This window comes from Saccopteryx leptura, chromosome 1, assembly GCF_036850995.1.
Source record: "Saccopteryx leptura isolate mSacLep1 chromosome 1, mSacLep1_pri_phased_curated, whole genome shotgun sequence".
NCBI classification, from domain to species: domain Eukaryota; kingdom Metazoa; phylum Chordata; class Mammalia; order Chiroptera; family Emballonuridae; genus Saccopteryx; species Saccopteryx leptura.
Genome location: NC_089503.1, coordinates 232,971,886 through 232,991,144, shown reverse-complemented (window position 1 = coordinate 232,991,144; position 19,259 = coordinate 232,971,886). Strand labels below are relative to the sequence as shown.

The following is a 19,259-nucleotide window of genomic DNA, read 5'->3' as shown; positions in this document are numbered from 1 at the left end:
GATTATGCAAATGACATGCCAAACCCACTTTTATTTCATTGGTGGAAATGCATTATACAAGAGGCTGAAAGTACTGGAGCATCTGCACGTTCCCTGATCCCCTCATTTTTTGTGAGTAGTGTATTTTATCAGATTGTTGGCTGTTAGGGAAGTTCCCAATGGCAAGGCAGATGTTGACTGACTGGTGGTGTGGCTTTGGTTAAAGAATATTTTTAGTGGATTAGAAGAAAAAACTTTACCTACCATATTCTTTCCTTCCAGTTATATTTCCACTTAGAAACTATATTTCAAGGGCATAAACTAGTAAAATCAAAGCTATGTTTTTTAAACCAAGACATTTAGCAATGAGTTCTACTCCTTGTGGGCTCTGGTCCAAGGCACACTGACCTGCTGAACAGGGACAGATAAGGGCTGAATCACAGCGGTGGTCACTCCTGTCTTTGGAGATGATGATCCTATTGTCAGGGAAACGGAAGTTGTTTTCTTTTGAGCTCTAGAGGATGAGGAGGCAAGTGTTCAGTCAGAATTTTTTTAAAGCAGATATTATTCTTTAAAACATTTCCACAGAATAGCCCAGTTTCTTTTTATGTACTTAATCCACTTCAACTGTGAAGTGCTTTAGAAATGGAAACAGAATAGCTGCAGCCAATAGGTGCATTGAAAGAACCATACTGATGGTAGGAAAATAAACACATGGATAGAAGAAAGGTAGCTGTATGTACCACAGCCATTATCAGTGAACCTACAGTGTTGAACTTGAAATTTTTAAGTGAAAAGAAAATACTTAGAAAAAGTCTAACCTTTAGCAGCAAGAAGATATTTGAAATCTTTAGGGTTAGGGTTTTATATTTATTATTTATTTATTTATTTATTTATTTATTTATTTTTTGTATTTTTCTGAAGCTGGAAATGGGGAGAGACAGTCAGACAGACTCCTGCATGCGCCCGACCGGGATCCACCTGGCACGCCCACCAGGGGCGAAGCTCTGCTCACCAGGGGGCGATGCTTTGCCCCTCCAGGGCGTCGCTCTGTTGCGACCAGAGCCACTCTAGCGCCTGGGGCAGAGGCCAAGGAGCCATCCCCAGCGCCTGGGCCATCTTTGCTCCAATGGAGCCTCGGCTGCGGGAGGGGAAGAGAGAGACAGAGAGGAAGGAGAGGGGGAGGGGTGGAGAAGCAGATGGGCACTTCTCCTGTGTGCCCTGGCCGGGAATCGAACCCCGGACCTCTGCATGCCAGGCCGACGCTCTACCACTGAGCCAGCCGGCCAGGGCCAGGGTTCTATATTTAATTCCAAGTTTTGTTTGTCTATTTTAAGTCTAGCAGCTGTTCTTTGTTCTCGTTTCTAATTCTGTTGAGAGTATCTTGAAATTTTTGTCTTTTCTTAGTGCATTAAAGTTAGTGAGGTGTACACAAAGGTTAAGAAGAATTGAGTTGTAGACCCAGTTTTGTTAAGTCGCTGGCTGTGGACTCCCCAATAAGCCATGTAACCCACTAAACTTGAGGTCCTTATCTGAAATGAGAGGTGGTAGAGGACATATATGGCCTTAATAATATCCCATTAACATTAATATTTGATGGTTATCTGATGCTGAATAAACATAATTGTTATGTATATACTATTAGATCAAAAGAATTTATTAATACAGTCTCAATATTCATTGAGTTTTCTACAAAATTCTCACAGATTTTAATTTCTGCAAAATAATTAAGATATTAACATTTTACTAATAACACATATGTCTTTGTAGGAAGAACCTGATTTTGAGATTTTCATGATAAGATCTAAGTAGAAATAGACTTAATCCAAATGGAAACACAATTCTGGCCCAGTGACATCTTTTCCAATTTATGTAAATACATTGATCCTGATTTATATTTTAATAGTGATTTAATGAATTTTCTCTCAGCTGTCCTTTTCATAAATTTATAACTGGTTATTATCTTGAAAACTAACATCATACATGATTAGATTTTGGCATATCAATGATGAAATGCAGACTTCAACGTTCACTCATAAGTTAAAAATTATGTTCCAAGTTCACGTATTTGATCTTCAATTGACATCAGTTGACCTTACCCATGGCCTCACACCCCAACAGTTCTGCTGATATTCTTTGCTCTATAATTGGTGGAATTGTAGGCACTTACTGTGGCATAGCTCCACGTTTTGATATGAAAGCTAAACTTTCACTGTCAGAATCTGTTGAACTTGCACCTAAAGAGTAAAAAATAAAGTTAAGATATAAGGAGTACTTATAATTCTTCAAAGAGTAATGTTTTTTATTTTTAAACAATAACATATAGTCTTATTTTGAAACAGAGAACGCTCAGATCATTTTTACTTAAGACTGTACCTTCAGAAAATCTTTTTTCTTAAAAAAAGAACTATGAAAAGTTTTCTTCAAAGCAACATGCTTTTAATGCCAGAGTTATTAGTTTCATTTTAATCACTTTAGCCATCAGAACCATACTTTTAAATAGCTTATAAACCGTGAAACAAATCTGAGTTTGACTGTGGGTGAAACATTCATGATTTTAAACATTAACCTTTTGCCAGGAGATTTCATGGTGTGGATTATTAATGTCCTTATTACTAATTAGGAAATGCCTTCAGACTCTTGGATAAACTAGAATATGACAGTGACTTCATTCTTGAATAAAAGGGTCTCAGATTTTGGATCATCTTTCCAAAATCATTTGCCTCATTGCTGTCTTTGAATTAAGGGTCAGATTTTTAGTCAAAACACACACTGTATTTACATTTTAATCTTCTTGTATTTTGTGACAAGAAGTTTTAGATGATATTTAAAATAATTGTGATGGTTAGAAATATATTCATGATACTTCCTTTATATAACTTACATTATTTTAACTATTTAAAAATATTTTAATGTAAAATACATGCATATAGAAAAGTAACCAGTTAGCACAGAATTTTGTGATATTATAGTAAAGACCAGTTGGTACCTTCTCTAATGCCATTCTGCATATGTTAATAGTCTGGGGTGTGTTTTTCAGATAAACTTAATGTATTAACACACAAATATTTACATACACACTTAAACAAAGAGAATCATACTATATGTACTCTTTGCAAATAGTCAGATTTGCCTATCAATACATTTAGCATAGATACATTTACTTAGTTCTCTTGGATGGCTGTCTAGTGTTTCTTCCCATGACTATAATATGTTTTTCCAGCCTTCTTTTGATGTTGAAATAATCATGTTTAGGTAACTATTGGAATGATTGTTGTTCCTTCCAATTTATTTCTATAATTACCCCCTAGTATAGGCTTTCTTCATCTAGTTCCTGGACTACTACAATAGTCTTATCTGGTCTTTCAACTCTCTCAAATTTGTCTTCAACTGATGCAGATTAATGTTCCTATCATCCAGAAACCCCTGAAATTCCACATCATGTAACCCCAATCCAGGAAGCTGAACATACTCCCTGGTGCATATTCCTCTAGGTAATGGGAACACAACGTGAACACACAGACACACACACACCTCTACCTTTAAGGAGGTTACATTCTTTTGAGAACATACACCATAGACAAGGTAAATACCTGGTATGGTAGTGAGTGAAGTAAAAAAACATTAAGCAGGTAGGGGCATTGGGAGCAATGGGAGTGCAGTGGGATGCAGTATTCAGTATGGTGGGAAGGAAGGCTCCTCCAAGATGACGAATTTACATAAATCAAGATCTGAAAGTGGCTTTCCCTTCTTGGTCTTCCCCCATGACTGCACCTTTAGTTATGTTATTCATTATTGTAGGAAACTCCTATACAGTCTTTTCTTGAACAGCTCTCTTTTCAGATCAGCCCTGTCATTTTTCTGAACTCTGTCTTCTCTGAACACCTAGTGTCCTTGTTTACAGTACTCACATCACTTACAACGTCTCATCTGCTAGGAAATTACAAGTTCTTTGAGAACTGAAGTGGTATTAGGAAGGAAACTACCAATTTTTGAGAACTTACTATTTGCCTGGCAGTCTGCTAGGCAATTCATAGCATTTCATTATTATAATAATGAACCTCACTAAGAAGTGAGTTATATCCAATTACTGAAAAGAAAATGTAGGAACCAAGAGCTTGTATAATTTGCATAAGGTCATATAGCTAGAAAGCAGTGGGAACGAGATTTACACTCGTATTCTGTGAACTCGCAGTCCATGACCTGCCCCCTTCCACATGACCTCCAGTGTGGTACATGAGGTGTTGGCTTCATTCCTTGTTCATGGCTTCAGGCCTTTAACTTCCAGTAGAATGAATGAATGGAAATAAGGAATTGCCAAGTTTGTCTGAGGACAGGCAGTAGACTGCAACAATGAAAAGAGCAGCATCTTTGAGGGGGAGGACAGCGGTAGAGGCGAGTGTAGAAACACAGGGTGGAATACCAGATTCAATGTGTTTGAACTTTATATCTAGGCATTGAGAGTGGAGATTGGGAAAATTAACTGTGCAGGATGAACTGAGGAAGCAGGGAGAAAAGCAGAGCAGAAGAAACAGCAAAGCATCTAAAAGATGTGACGGACAAGGAGACAGTCTGAACTGCGGCGAGGAGGTGGGAGAAGCTGAGCAGGGAAAGTGAGAAACACCAGTGGACTTGGTTATCAGAAAGTCACGATAACCCGAGAGAGACCAATTCTACTGGCAAATGTTCAGAGAGGACTGGCCAAAGTCCTATGGGCATTATCACAGACACTTTCAAAGTGGCCCGAGATTGGGAAAGTAGCTATTTTTCATATAACTCCAAACATTTAAATCATTTTTTAAAAATCCCCTCTAATTATCTCTAGAAAATATTTTTTCATTCTTTTTTGCTACCTTTTTTTTCCCAGCTGATTTTCAGAAAAAAAGACCAAAAAGCTTGATGTCCCCTGAGAACACATTTGTTGGTTTTTGCACACCTGTCCAAGCCTTGTGAACTCTCAATGTCACCTTCCGTCTCAGGTGTCAGAGCAGCTCTTGCAGATGGTAGCAGATCAAATCTCCCCATCTGTGCCAATGAGTTCCCTCCCCCCCCCCCCCCCGCAGGGCAACCCTTCCCTCCCTCTCCTCTTCTGCCTCCTCCCTTAGGTCATCTGCTTTGCACCTGGTCAGGAAACACTGCTCCTGTCTCAGGCGAACAGTTTTCTCTGTATTTATCAGACCGCTCCTTTCAGGATTTCAGGTAGGCTCCAATCTGAAGGAGGCACACGCTCCAGTCCTTGCAATTACTATTTATCTGCACATCAGATATTTACTCGCTGACATGCTAAGTGTTCCCGTATTGCCTCCCACACAGAGTGAAGGAATCAAAGGCTCACGTCTCCTCTCTCCTCCAGGGTAAAGTGCAGGTGGATGTGTCCCCCAAACGAGTCTTCTGTCTTAACTTCAAAAGCTATTCCTTTTCCATTTTCAAAATTTACCCAACTTAATACTTCCTTGTATGGAAAAAATAAAATGCACAATAGTGCAATTTAAAGAAAAAAATCATGTGGAATCCCACCACCCAGATACTTGGAGCACAGCTTTCTGAAGTTTAGCCTGAGTACATATAAATAAAATGTATTTTTAAAAGATGACAATGCTATCATACTGCTTAATTATTGACCCCTCCCCCCACTTAATACATGTCAATAAGTATGCACTTTGATCATTTTCTAGTGGCTGCTTCAAACTCATTTATGTGGATTTACCAGAATTTTATTATTCGACTATTAATGGATATACGTATTATTTCTATTTTTAAACATCTCAACAGAAAACTGTGTAAAATAGCAATATATCAAAATGCTCATTTCCCTATACTTATGAGATCACTTTTATTTTTATTTTTGTCAATCTGATATCTTCCATGATTTAAAAAACAAAACAAAACTTTAGTTTCTGAGTGAAAGCAAATTAAAGGTAAATCATATAGTTTCAACTTTAGAAAACAAGAAGTCTTCATAAAAGCAGATATCAAGCACTAAAAAGGTATACACACACACACGGGTATATATATACCTGTTTTTAAACCCTGAGTGACTTCAGAGAATCTCATTATAAAGTTCATTCTTTTTAAAAAATTCTTAATGTAAAGGTCTTTTTAACTGAAGTATAGTTGACACATAGTATTATATTAGTTTCAGGTGTTTCTGAGAAAAATGAAACCCTCATTTGAAAAGATATCTGCACCTTTATGTTCACTGAAGCATTATTTACTATAGCGAAGCTAGAGAAACAACCTAGGTCTTCATCAATAGATGAACGAATAAAGAAGTGGATCCATACATGTGTGTGTATACACACACATGCACACACAGCCATGACAAAGAATCAAATCTTGACATCGGCAACAACATGGATAGACCTAGAGGGTATTATGCTAAGTGAAGTAAGTCAGAGCAAGACAAATGTTGTATCATTTCACTTATGTATGGAAGTTCATCCTTCTGTACATGTTTTGCCTTTCAAAATTTAGGGACTATACACACACACACACACACACACACACACACACACACATACACACACTCTTCCTCCGATACTCATTTTTCTCCTTCCCTTCTTTCAGTTGCTATAATTACCAACACAGCAATAATCATTCAACCAGTTCAAAAAACATAGGTGTAAATTCTGTTGCTATTGCTTTTTAGTTACAAGACCTCATGCAAATTACTAAGCTCTTAGATCCTTAACAATTTTTTTTTTTTAGCAAAAATAGGTTAAAGCTTAAAAACAAGGTACAACAGTGTATATAGGGTAAAATACACAGGATAGTGGAATTACATGTAGTTTTTATATTTTTATTAATACGGTTTAGATTTTTTTCTTAATGTGCTTTTTTTTAAAATTTTATTTATTGATTTTTAGAGAGAGGGGAGAGAGATTGAGAAGGGGGAGGAGCAGGAAGCATCAACTCCCATATGTGCCTTGACCAGGCAAGCCCAAGATTAATGTGCTTTTTTTGGTAATAGTAACGGTAGTTGACGCTACATGCCAGACTCAGCTCTAGGCAATGAACTCATTCAGCCCTTATAGCAACCTAATTTTCTCCATGCAAAGATGGAGAAACTGAATTCAAAGCTAGTGAATGACTGTTGAAGGTCACAGTGCCAGAAACACTAAGCTAATCAGATAATATTCTGAAAAACAGCCACAGTGGGGCTTAGACTCTCCTTCAGCTTCTCTTAACACACTTTTAAAAGCCAGCAGAAGAAACCTAATGTTCAGAGAGGCATTTTCTTGCCGGGATCAGCAGGAATAGTTACCCATATAATATCTCAGCATTCGTCAAAATGTCACTTAAAAGGGACACACAGTTTATTTGGTTATTCCAAGAACTGAGAACCTCTAAATAAATATCAAACAGAAATCTGCCAAAATACATCAAGCTTAAGTATTCCTGGCCCCTCCCTTCCTCTTTAATGCTTCCCTGGCCTCCTCTCCATTAGACCCAACTCCTTACCCACGATGTTCAGTTTAATCCACCTTCCTTCATTCCACATTTCAGAACCAGCATCCTGTCCTTTCTGGAGCTTCTAAAACTATCTGTGTAATCCATTTTGCAATCAGGAGGGGTGGTGGTGGTGGAAACCTGAGATGTCTGTGTTTATTTCGTACAGACATGCTTACCTTTCCTATTTACATCACAAAATTTTGAGAACATCTCATTACCCTCTAGTCCTTGCAAGTACCTCCCTCACCAGCTAGCACCCATGTGGACCAGACTCTGTTTCCTTCCTTCCTTCCTTTCTTCCTTCCTTCCTTCCTCTTTTTTTTTTTTTTTTTTTTTACAAAGACTTTGTTCTCTATCTTTTCTCCCTCCATTCGGGGAGATCTATGGTTTTCACTTTTCTTGTATTACTTTCATTAGCACATAACATACTCTATTAATTCTGGTCTAACAACAAACAAGGAAACAAAAAAACTGCAAAAATCTGTCTTTCTTATCCAACAACTCCATTTTTGGGTATTTATTCATAGGAAACAAAAGCACTAACTCAAAAAGATATTTTACCTCGATGTTTATTGCAGCATTATTTACAATAGGCAAGCCATGGAAACAACTTGTTTCCATCGACGGATGGATAAGAAAATGTGAGATACATGTGTGCACATGCGCGCGCACACACACACACTGGAATATTATTCATACATACATAGAAGGAAATCTTGAAAGTTGCAACCAAATTGATGAATTAAAAAACAAAAAATAAAAAAGCACAAACCCAAACTCACAGATACAGAGAACAGACTGGTGATGGCCAGAGGTGGGGGGTTAGATGGGTAGTGAAATGATTAAAAGGGGGTGAGATGATACAAACTTCTAGTTATAAGATAACTAGTCCTGGATATGTAATGTACAGCCTGGCAACTATAGTTAATAATACTGTATAATATAGTTGTTAAGTTGCTGATAAGAGATTTTAAAAGTTCTCTTCACAAGAAGAAAACATAACTATGTATGGTGATGGATGTTAACTAGACTCACTGTGGTGATCACTTTGTATGTAATATATACATGAAAAGTCATTATATTGTACACCTGAAACTATTATTATCTGTTAATTATACCTAAGTTTAAAATATAGTTTTTTGACCCCACATTTTATTTTTTGCAAATACGGGCCCATACCTCTGCTATTTTTGAACAAAATGTCCCCAACACAAGCTCGTATTTGTTGCTTCTCCTTTCATATTTTGCTAACTTTTCTCAACTCATTGCATTTGGTCGTCGGCTGCCTCCAGGTTGCCCAAAAGCCTCTTGTTAAACGTCCACAGTTGCTAAACTCAATGGTTCCTTTCTGTCCTCATCTGACTGGACCCTTAGCAGGAGTGGAGAGAGTTGGCATCACCCCCTTTCTGAAACGCTACCTCCTGCCTCACATGCTCTGCCTGGTTTCTCTCCCATCCCTTCTTGCTCTCCTTCACTGGCATTTCGTCTTCCAGAAACTTCCACAGGTAGGAAGTGTTATCCAGGCTCAGACCTGCTTCCCTTTCTCTCTTCCCAACTCTCCTTCCTCCCTGAGAGGTCTGTCCCTTCACACGGCAGGTCCCATAGCTTTAGTTACCAACAACATCCTGATGCCACACGTTTTACTCCCTGTGCCCAAGACTAGATTCATATGTCCAACTGCTGACTTGACATACCCTCTTAGCTATTTAAACAAGAACTTCAAACTTGGCATGTTCAAAACAGAACGCTTCCTTCTCTCTGTCCCCTGATCCTATTCCTCCTCACTCTTCCCCAACGCAGAGAGAGGCAACACTGTGCACCCAGAGGGTGAGGCTGCCACCCCTGGAGCCACCCGATTCCTTTTACCACCCCCCCCCCCCCCCCCCCGCCCACTGCACGACTGCGGGATCCCCCTCTGCCTTCTTCACACCGATCTGCCTCTCCCGGCCCCGTATCCACCCTCCCCTCCTGAAGCACCACCATTTCTCCTCCCTACTGCTGCAACTTCCATTATAAGCCAAAGCAACAGTGTAAAAATACAGGGGAGACAAAGGGGGGTTTACACTCCTTCCTACGGCAAATTAGACAATAACAAATAATACTCTGAGGATCAGCTGTTTTTGCGCTCTCACAACTGTAAACCTACTTTTGCCCTTGTACAAATCAACTAATGCGACCTTTCAGTGTAAACCCTCCATGGCTTGCGATGTTATTTAGAATGAGGGCCACACTCCTGACAGTGACCACAAGGCCCCATGTCCCACAGGGGCAGCCGCTGCCCACCCTCCGAGCTGCCTCTTCTCTGTTATGTTCCCGGCACACCGGCCTTCCTCCTGCGCCTCAGCACATCTGGACTGCCCCTCGCAGGGCCTCGCGTGGGTGCCCTCCGGGCGAAGCCCTCTCTCACCAGTCTTCCTACTGGTTCTTCTCAGGGTTCTGGTCTTAGATGAAAAGTCCTCTCTCCAGAACGGCCTTCCTGATCAGCCTATTTATTCCATCAGCCACCCTGACTTTCTCCCCCGCCCCCACAGGTGTGGGGATTATTTATGAGTGTGCCGGTTTATTCTCCCGCCCGCCTCTGGTGTGCTGGAGAAGCCAGAACACAGGCCTGTCCTGTTCGCCCACGTGTCCCCAGTGTCTGCATCCCTGCCTGTCCTGCAGTAGTTTCTTAGTATCTACTGAATGGGATCTGAACGCTGCTCAGTACGGGCCCTGAAACAATGCTCTGTTCAGGTCCTGCATCCTGTCACTTGACTGAGGTGATCACAGCGAGAGCACTGCTGCCTCCACCATACGTTCATCCACGTTCTATTCTGTAGTGGTGAAGAAGGCAGATTCGGAAATCAGATTGCCTGGTTTTGCATTCTTAAACCCCACGTGTGCAGGTGCGTGCAAGCGCCTGCACATGTGTCTGTGTGTGATCTTCGGCACTACTGAGCCTCTATCTGCTCCGATTTCCTCAACCATAAAATGGGGGGTAGTTTTTGTAAAGATGAAATGAGATCTGGCGTGGTCCCTAGTTAATGCTAAATAGAAGTTAGCTGCTATTCTTAAGCTATACTTCCTTTTGTATCAGTCTAAAACTTGATGCATAAGGCAGTGAAATTCTGACAGTTTCCAGCTAGTAGGTTGTTAAACTTTTAGGGGGCTGTGTTTGGATTTTTACATTCTACAGAAAACCTCCTGCTCTCTGATAGACCCTCAGTGATTACAGGCTGACATACTAGTAACAACAGGCTTTAGGAAACAACTCAACAGAGATATGACTGAGCCTAATTTAGAGCTGGTTAACTAAAATATAAGCTTCTTAAATGCAGTCATAATGGCCTAAGGATTTATCTAAAGTTCATGTTCTCTGGGATAAAAATACACTGAAATCTCTCAGGTTTTTTTAAAAATTATTATCCATATTTCACAAGGCCAAAGAGTTAGCTTTTTATACTAGGCATAAGAGACTGAATCTTATTGGCTTTTTATTCTAACTCCTTCCAGCTTCCTTTTCCTTCTCTTCACACACAATCTATCCGAAGTCACAGACACCCAATGGCAGGCTGGCTAAGTAAGTTCAGTGTGCTGTGGGAAACTGTGCACTGGAGGAATCCCCTGTCCTTGTTGAAGTTCAGGGCATGGGATATTCATGGCATATAGAACCAGAGGTGTGTTTTCCCATACTGAGTAGCTCATCCAGATGATTTCAAAGGTAGAAGAGGATCGGTGGTTTAGCAGCTTCTACACAGAAGAGCCAAATTTAATTAAATAAAATAAAAGGCTCTGTTGGGTCTGCCAGAGGTAGGTACTGAAAGTGGTTTCTGAGGTAGAGACATATTTTCTTTATTTCACGTGAAAAGTGAGTGTATCTTATATGCATTGCAATTACTCTTTTAAGTTCATTTGTGACCATATATCACTTTAAATATTTCTATTATATCACTTATTACATATAATATCACTTATCATTTTATGTACTTTTTTCCGTTGTTTTTTTTTCACAGATGTGCCTATCTCTGCTATGAGATATCAGGTACTATGTCTTAATCATATTTATACTGGACTGTCTCACACATAGTAGGGCCTTAAAAATGCTGGCTGATTTGAGTTGATAGGCTATGATTTAAACTAATGTAAATTCACTTAACATCTGAGTATATAAGTAATACACACTAAAGTTCACCACATTTCCACCAGTGTTGGAAGCAAGTAAAGCATTTAATGTTAAGGTGTTCTATCTGAACTTAAATTTGGGAGACAAGTCTGATTATCACTAACAAACAGGTTTTTAATGGAAGTTTCAGAGCCCTTTATTATATTCTAAAACATACTTCAGGAAGTTTGCTACACAGTCGGCCCATGACTATACTTAACGGTTAACTTATTAAAAGTTAAAATCTTTTGTCATTCTTTTTCTATATATATGTATATGTATATATATATATATATATGTATGTATGTGTATATATATGCCATAGTTCAGGGGTCAGGAACCTTTTTGGCTGAGAGAGCCATGAACGCCACATAGTTTAAAATGTAATTCCATGAGAGCCATACAATGACCAGTGTATGTTATGCATTATCTAATAAAAATTTGGTGTTGTCCTGGAGGACAGCTGTGATTGGCTCCAGCCACCCACAACCATGAACATAACTGGTAGAAAATGAATGGACTGTAATTCATGAGAATGTTTTATATTTTTAATGTTATTATTATTTTTTTATTAAAGATTTGTCTGCGAGCCAGATGCAGTCATCAAAAGAGCCACATCTGGCTCAAGAGCCATAGGTTCCCGACCCCTGCCATAGTGGTTAAGAATATGGGCCCAGGAGAGAGACTTCCTGGGTTTAAATCCTTGTGTAACTTTGAACAAGTCTCTCTAACCTCTCTGGGACTCAGTTTATTCATTTGTAAAAAGGGAATACTAATAATACCTCATAGGCTTACAGTGAATTTTAAGTGGCTATGTATATATATATTATGTGTGCATTTATAAGTCCCATGTAAGAATTAGTTACTGCTATTTACAGAATGTTTGCTTTTATTAACAGGACAAGGTCCCTCAAGGAGCTTACAGATGTTTGCTTTCAAAGATAATGCAGAGAAACCTTTTAATAGAAGGTACACACTTTTAGTGAGTGGTAACAGTTACTTCTAAAACTACATTGTTTAGTTCTTGAAGGAGCTATAAATGATGGTTCACATCCTGCTTTCTTTTACTTTAAATAATAAAGAAATTTGGTGGAATTGCACAGATAAAGGTAGTAAAAAGATGAAGAATAAGGTAGTGGAGACCTCAGGAATTTTACATTTCGTTCTATATTTTAACTACTATTTTGAAAAGCAACTAATAGGGTGCATATCGATTTACGGATTTAGAGACAGTATAACACTACTTAACACATTCCCAACTAAAATTATTGGCATTGATTAACTGCAATAATAATGTAAAACTATATACTTTGATATTAACTTTTCTAATTTAGTACAGGCTGAGTCTTGTTAAAAATGAATTGATAGAAACAGAAATATTCGCCTACTCAATTTAATTCTTATTTATCAGAAATAACAAGTCTTAAAAGAGGAAGAATTTAACCAAAATGAGAAAACTTAAAAATATTCACTTATTCTCATGAATGATTTCCTAAATAATTTAGAGTTTAACTTTGGTTGATTGATACAGTAGCATTTCAGTATGTTTCCATTCTTCACTAGAGAAACCAAAAATAAACTGGGTACTTTATATTTTAAATAACTTTTAAGTTAATGTAGCTGAAATGTTTCAAATGAAAAGGAACACATGTCGACTTTAGACAAGTTTGATGCATGCCTAAGAGTCGAACTGTTTGATTTATTTATAGAGTTTTCAGGAGAAATGAGTTTTGAAACACTATTATGCCGTTTGCATTGGAAAAGCACATTCACAACAAAGCCAGCCCTACGGATATTGAAGCCGTTAGACCATTCACTCCTTTACCACACATCTCTCCTTACCTTCGATGAACACCTCTGCAGATGTCGTGTCTGAGCCGCTGGGATTCGTAGCCAGACAGGTATAGCGACCTGTGTCGTCCTCAAAGGCTTCTGCTATGACCAGGGTATGGAGGTCCGCACCCTCACAGTGGATCTGAATATCAGGAGTGTTCCTCAGCTCCTTCCCCTCACAGAACCATCTGCAGGCCAAATGGGGGTCAAAGAATAGAAGGTAAAGAAAGGAAATGGTGATGCTGAGAAAAATAAGGCAGAAGTGAGCGACTGGATGCTAAGTAATCAGATGCTTGTGAGATCAGAAAAGAGCTGTACCGATATGACTGGCGGAAACTCTACATTGTAAGCCGTGAAATGACTGACTAGGCAATTCCCCCAGGTTTTGTTTATAAAGCATCTTACCAACCTTGAAATAAGCCACATCATCAAACTTGGAAAAACCATTCCAGTTACAAAAGGAAAGAAACAGGACTTCATAGTGCCTTAATACATATTTTATAATAAATGACTCTTAGGTTTATTACAGCTTTATCTATTATTTTGATCTGAAGAAAAATATGAAAGTAATATAAACGTTATGCTCAAAATATCTAATGTATCAAGGGAAACTAATCACCACATTAAAAAAAAATTAGAGGCCGCAATATTTTTGTTGACCCTCTGACTTCTGATCAGATGAGCAATAACAGATTTAATGCCTTTCATATTTCTGATATTTACAAAACTTTCTAGCAGACCACTTGGCTTCTACAACTAGAGAAATGGAGCAAGTTGTAATTCATTCTTGCTGGTCAGCACTTTTCCTTTCCCAAACAACCAGGACCTTGGTATGGGAGGCGGCAAGCTGCCAGACTATGTTAACACAGGTCCCTCTCACAGTCTTTCCTTGATTCCCTCAGGACCTCAAACTTTCAACAGGAGTTTTATAAAAACTATGAAGCTGCCCCAATCTCCTCCCCCTCCAAATGTGATTTATTTTTAAAGAAATATGTAGGAATGTGCCACTTACAACTAAAAGGATTGAAGTTTCTCGGACTGGATTGTCCATTTAGCTTTTAATCACCACTTGGAGATTTTTCTAATTTCTAGAAGATTCTTTGAACATGGTACCCTTTGGTGTAAATATGGCACTGAAGACTGAATTTTTCTATATTGAGATAGCATAATATAGCTATTGCTCAGTGCTGGGATTCAAACAATTTAACAACCGATTCTCTGCCCTAATGACCATTTTAAGTATAAAAAGCAATATACCAATAGGTAGTTTGTTATTTCATGCATTTAATACTTAAGAATAAAAGAGGTACACAAAACTAGATTATTATAAAAAAGAATTTTAATATATTAATAAAAAATATTAAATAATACCTGACAAAAAACAATAAAACTGTTCTTTAAGGTATTTCCATATTGCTTCTTGATTGGTGTCCTCACTCGCAATTTTTTTCACTGATGGATGGAATGAACATTATTACTATGGGTGCTTAGAATACGCTATTGTGCAGATGAACGTTAAAAAAGAGTAAGTAATGTAAATTTGTGATTTCCACATTATATCAGGAGTGTTCCACAGTGTTGGGTGGCTGCCCAGGCACCCACCTTAGAGAGAACCCTGATTACAAGTGCCATTTTAACAACCAGTTTGCCGAACTCAGCAAAAATTAGATATTGGTTCTGCCAAACCTGTGTGAACCGGCTGAATCCCACCACTGGTATTGGCCCATATTTAATCTGAAAATTATGTTAGTAAAAATATCTGTTTGCTAATACTCATAGTATTAACTCCAGAAACTATTAAAAAATAAATATTGGATATTCACAAAAGAACAGATATAACTTGGGGAATTAAAATACATTCAACAAAAGTTCAGCCAACTGAGCCTCCTATGCAATGCAATGCATCTAACTTTTGAGACAACTGAGAAAAGCCCTCCGTATTTCTTGCTTCTGGGTATTTTGTAGTTTCCTTTGTTTTTATCAAGTCTTAAGAGAAAATCCAGCCAGGAACCATCATTCAGTTCCTTCTCGTCTGTTCTCTTTCCACACTCATGGTCCAGGTCTTCACCCATGAGAACGATGGCTTAAATTTTAATTGATCTTAAGTCTTTAAATTGATCTCTTCATCTCCAGTAAGCTGTGAATCCTCCTTATATCCTGTATCAGACTAAAGTTCTTGAAACGCTTCCCTATATCATCCCCTGAACTTCAGGCCTGTATTGAGGCATTTCATAGAACTTGGCCCAATTTTCTTTTCTATCGTTCTCCTATTCTAATCCTCTGTTGTCAAATATTCACATGGATTTATTGTTCTTCGCACAGCCCTCATTGTACCATTACTTGCCTACTTTCCCTTCCTTGGAATTCTCGTCACTAATCCCATCCAAGAGCTGCTCCTCCTTGCTGCCATGTGAGAGTCTCCTTCAGCACTCTCGTAGCTAAACGCACACTTGCTGGGCATCTTCTGTGTGGGAGGCATTGCACCAAACACTACAGGTGACAAAAAGAATACCTGGGAAACCCTGAAACTAGTGGAGGAGTTCTTGTGTATTAGAATTTTTTAATCATTCATAAAAATATATACACCCACTATTAGAGGACAAAATGAAGCATGCAATAAAGGTTTAAGAGAGAGAGAGAGAGAGAGAAAGAGAGAGATTAGCGGCTTTGGTCAGATGTGCTTCATGGGGAATCCTCAGCCAGCTCCCAAAGGGAGCAGCGTAGCTTGACCTCCAACTTCCCGCTCAGCCAACTTACAGCCTGCAGGCCCACTGCCTAATTTTTTGTATGGCCCCCGAGCTAAGAAATGGTTTTTAGATTTTTAAATGTTTGAAAACAACGTAAAAAGAATTTTGTGACACAGAAAAAGTATATCAAGTTCAAATTTCATGACCAATAAAGTTTTTTTGGATCACAACCATGTTCATTCATTTATATATCATCAATGGCTGCTTTTGCATTACGATGACAAATTGGAGTACTTGCAAAAGAGTGTATGGCTCAGAAATCCTAAAATATTTATTATCGGGACGTTATAGAACAAGTTTGGCCAACGCCTGTTCTAACGTTTTGCTTCTAAAAGTGTGATCCTTGGACCAGCAGCCTTAGCATCATTTGGGAGCTTATTAGAAATGCAGAATCTTGACCCTCATCCCAAACCTACTGAATCAGGCCCGAATCCCCTGGTATTTCATGTGCGTGTAAAAGTTAAAAAGTTCTGGTCTGTTGTGGTTGGATCACATGAACTTGCTTCAGAGTCCTGGCTCTCTATCTTGGTTATTCACTCCTTTAACATAGCAACCACAATTTATGTGTTTTGTCTCTCTGGCCCCTTGCACATAAGTGCATGGAAAATTGTGTTCTGTTTGTTTCCCACTCTCTGCTTAAAAAATCTAGCATTATTCATTTGACCATTGATAATATATCACTTCAGGATATCTTCTGTGTTGTTTCCTTATACCATTATTTGAAATCTATTGCCTTTATGTCTTATTTTCCCATCTAAAATATTGATGTCTTTGCAGAAAAATACATTTTTAAACTTTTTAAAAGTGATCCATAGTGTATTGCACATAGTTGACGCTTTACAAATACTGTCTGCTACTCATCATTTTAGAATGTTTTCCATGAATAAGAGATACTGAAGGATCTGTGGCCTACTAGATTTGGAAGATGCTACATATCATATATCAGTCCTTGATGTGTGCAATTCATATTTTCTTATCAAAGGCCCTGAGAAGTCTTGCAGAAAATAATTTAACATGATCTGATCTAGCATTTACTTATCTGGTCATGATATTCTTTCTCATTCAGCATCTAAACATTTCATGTGTTAGTTGTAGAATGCTTTTCTAGCATATTTAGCTCATAGAATCTATAGTTTAAAAAAATGAATTAAGATCAATTATAATCTGAGCAATGAGGATTAGTATAAGGCTGAATAAAATAAGCACAAAATACTTGAAATATGTTTTAGTTCTGGCAGAAAGATTAAGGTAACAAATGCATTTTCTGCAACAGTCTAACACATCTATTTAATCTCCTGAAATGGCTCATTATGTCTTGAACATTTGCATATGGTGAAATGGGTGGTGCTTACAATCTTTTACGCTGACCTGCTTTTTGCTTTTTCAACACTCAGGCTTTTTGTTATCCAACTCCATAAAATTTAAAAAGCATCTCAGATGGTCACACATAGAAGAGTGCACAGGAAAGACTAAACTTGTACATATCAGGTGGTGGGTACAATAATTAACATAAGCTCTTATATCGCTTTGACACCATCAGGGAAAGTCAGATTGTTACTGAAGTAAGTACCTGTTAAGCGATCAGTTCTGTGTTGTTAAACTGTTGTAAGATGGGGTGTGACTCAAGAGGAGGAGAAAAAAAAACTGCAAATATTTAGATGGTAGACTCCCTGTAGTAACTAAAAAGGGCAGCGTGGTTCCTGGCCAATATTTAGATAAATGTGTGTGTCATTTATGATTGGAACCATTTGCACATTGGAGTTCATCATGGCCTAGCAGAGAGGCCCCTCCCAGGAATGGCTCATTCTTAGCTCGAGTAAAAGACTCTCCTTCAAGCACTCCTTTCATTTGAAAACTAACCAATCCAGAGCCACACCTTGGCCACCTCCCTTTGGGGTTCTCACACTCAGGGCCATTATCCCCTGTACTAATCACCCCAAGCAACTGGAGACAGCCCCAATGCCCAGGGCCCGCTGAAATGATTCAGACTAGCCAATCCTAAATCCCTATATGCTGCTCCATCCATTCCTTCCCACGGAAGCCACAATAAAGGCTCTTGCTCATGGTCTGACCAACTCTGACGCTTCCCTGTGTGCCCTACCCCCCCCACCATCCCATGTTCACCCCTACACTCAGCTCCACCAGTGCAGCACACTCCCTACTCTTGGGCACTGTGCTGTAATGATTGTTCAACGGCACTCATCTCCTGATCTATGGCCCTCACCATACCCGAATAGCAATAAAGCCTAAGTTAAAAAAAATTATTAAATTTATTGGGGTGACATTGGTTAATGAAATTACGTTTCTAGTGTACAATTCTATGATAAATCATTTGTACATTGCATTGTGTTTGCCACCAAAAGTTGAATCTTCTCCCGTCATAATATATTTGACACCCTTCACTATGTCCCCCAACACCCCTTTCTCTCTGGTAACCACCATACTGTTATCTGTGTCCATGTGAGTTTTTTTATTTGTAGGATATAAAACTTTCAGTTTTATAACCCACGAGTGAAATCACGTGGTTCTTGATTTTTTTCTGTCTTATTTTGCTTTGCATATTTTCAAGATCTGTCACTGTGCACAAAAACGAACTCAAAACCTAACTTTTTAAACATTGAACTAATCAGAGAAAAAAAAGCTTACAAAGATAGGATTGAACAGATACACAGCTTTAATAATACCGTCGTTTCTGCCTTAAGATCTAAATGGAGAAGTTTATCCACTCGCACCTAATGAAACTTCAGCGCACGTAAAAAACACACAATGAAACCTCCTCTAATCTATTTAATGCATGGATCACATGACAAGCTAAAATATAAAGCACACAAATTAGGACTAAGTGTACAGGTTTGGTAACAGCATTGCATAGGTAATGTCCCCTTTCCTTAGCCTGTGGCAGACATCACTAATTGATCAGAATGGTTTTCCTGATGAGAGGGAGTGTCTGAGAGCCCTCAGCATGGCTGTGTAAGCAGGCTACAAAGTAAATGAGGTTGAAGTCTGTAATAAAACATAGCTGGACATCTTTGGCTTGGTCTCTTTCTGAAAAATACGTTTTGTCTTTCCTTCATATGCTAAAATTTGCTTCTACTTTTTATGAGGTA

General features: G+C 38.5%; 1 protein-coding gene across 6 annotated transcripts in view; it reads right to left on the bottom strand.

Moving 5' to 3' along the window:
- The window catches only part of PALLD (palladin, cytoskeletal associated protein), a 388,850-nt gene that overhangs the window by 214,323 nt on the left and 155,268 nt on the right, over window positions 1-19,259 (bottom strand). For all 6 annotated transcript variants that reach the window (XM_066387796.1, XM_066387823.1, XM_066387815.1 and 3 more), the window contains 3 exons: window positions 13,415-13,593; window positions 2,150-2,216; window positions 388-493 (listed from right to left, as the gene is read on the bottom strand). In XM_066387796.1, the coding sequence (XP_066243893.1) occupies window positions 388-493; window positions 2,150-2,216; window positions 13,415-13,593 (352 nt within the window). The remainder of the gene's footprint in view (window positions 1-387; window positions 494-2,149; window positions 2,217-13,414; window positions 13,594-19,259) is intronic.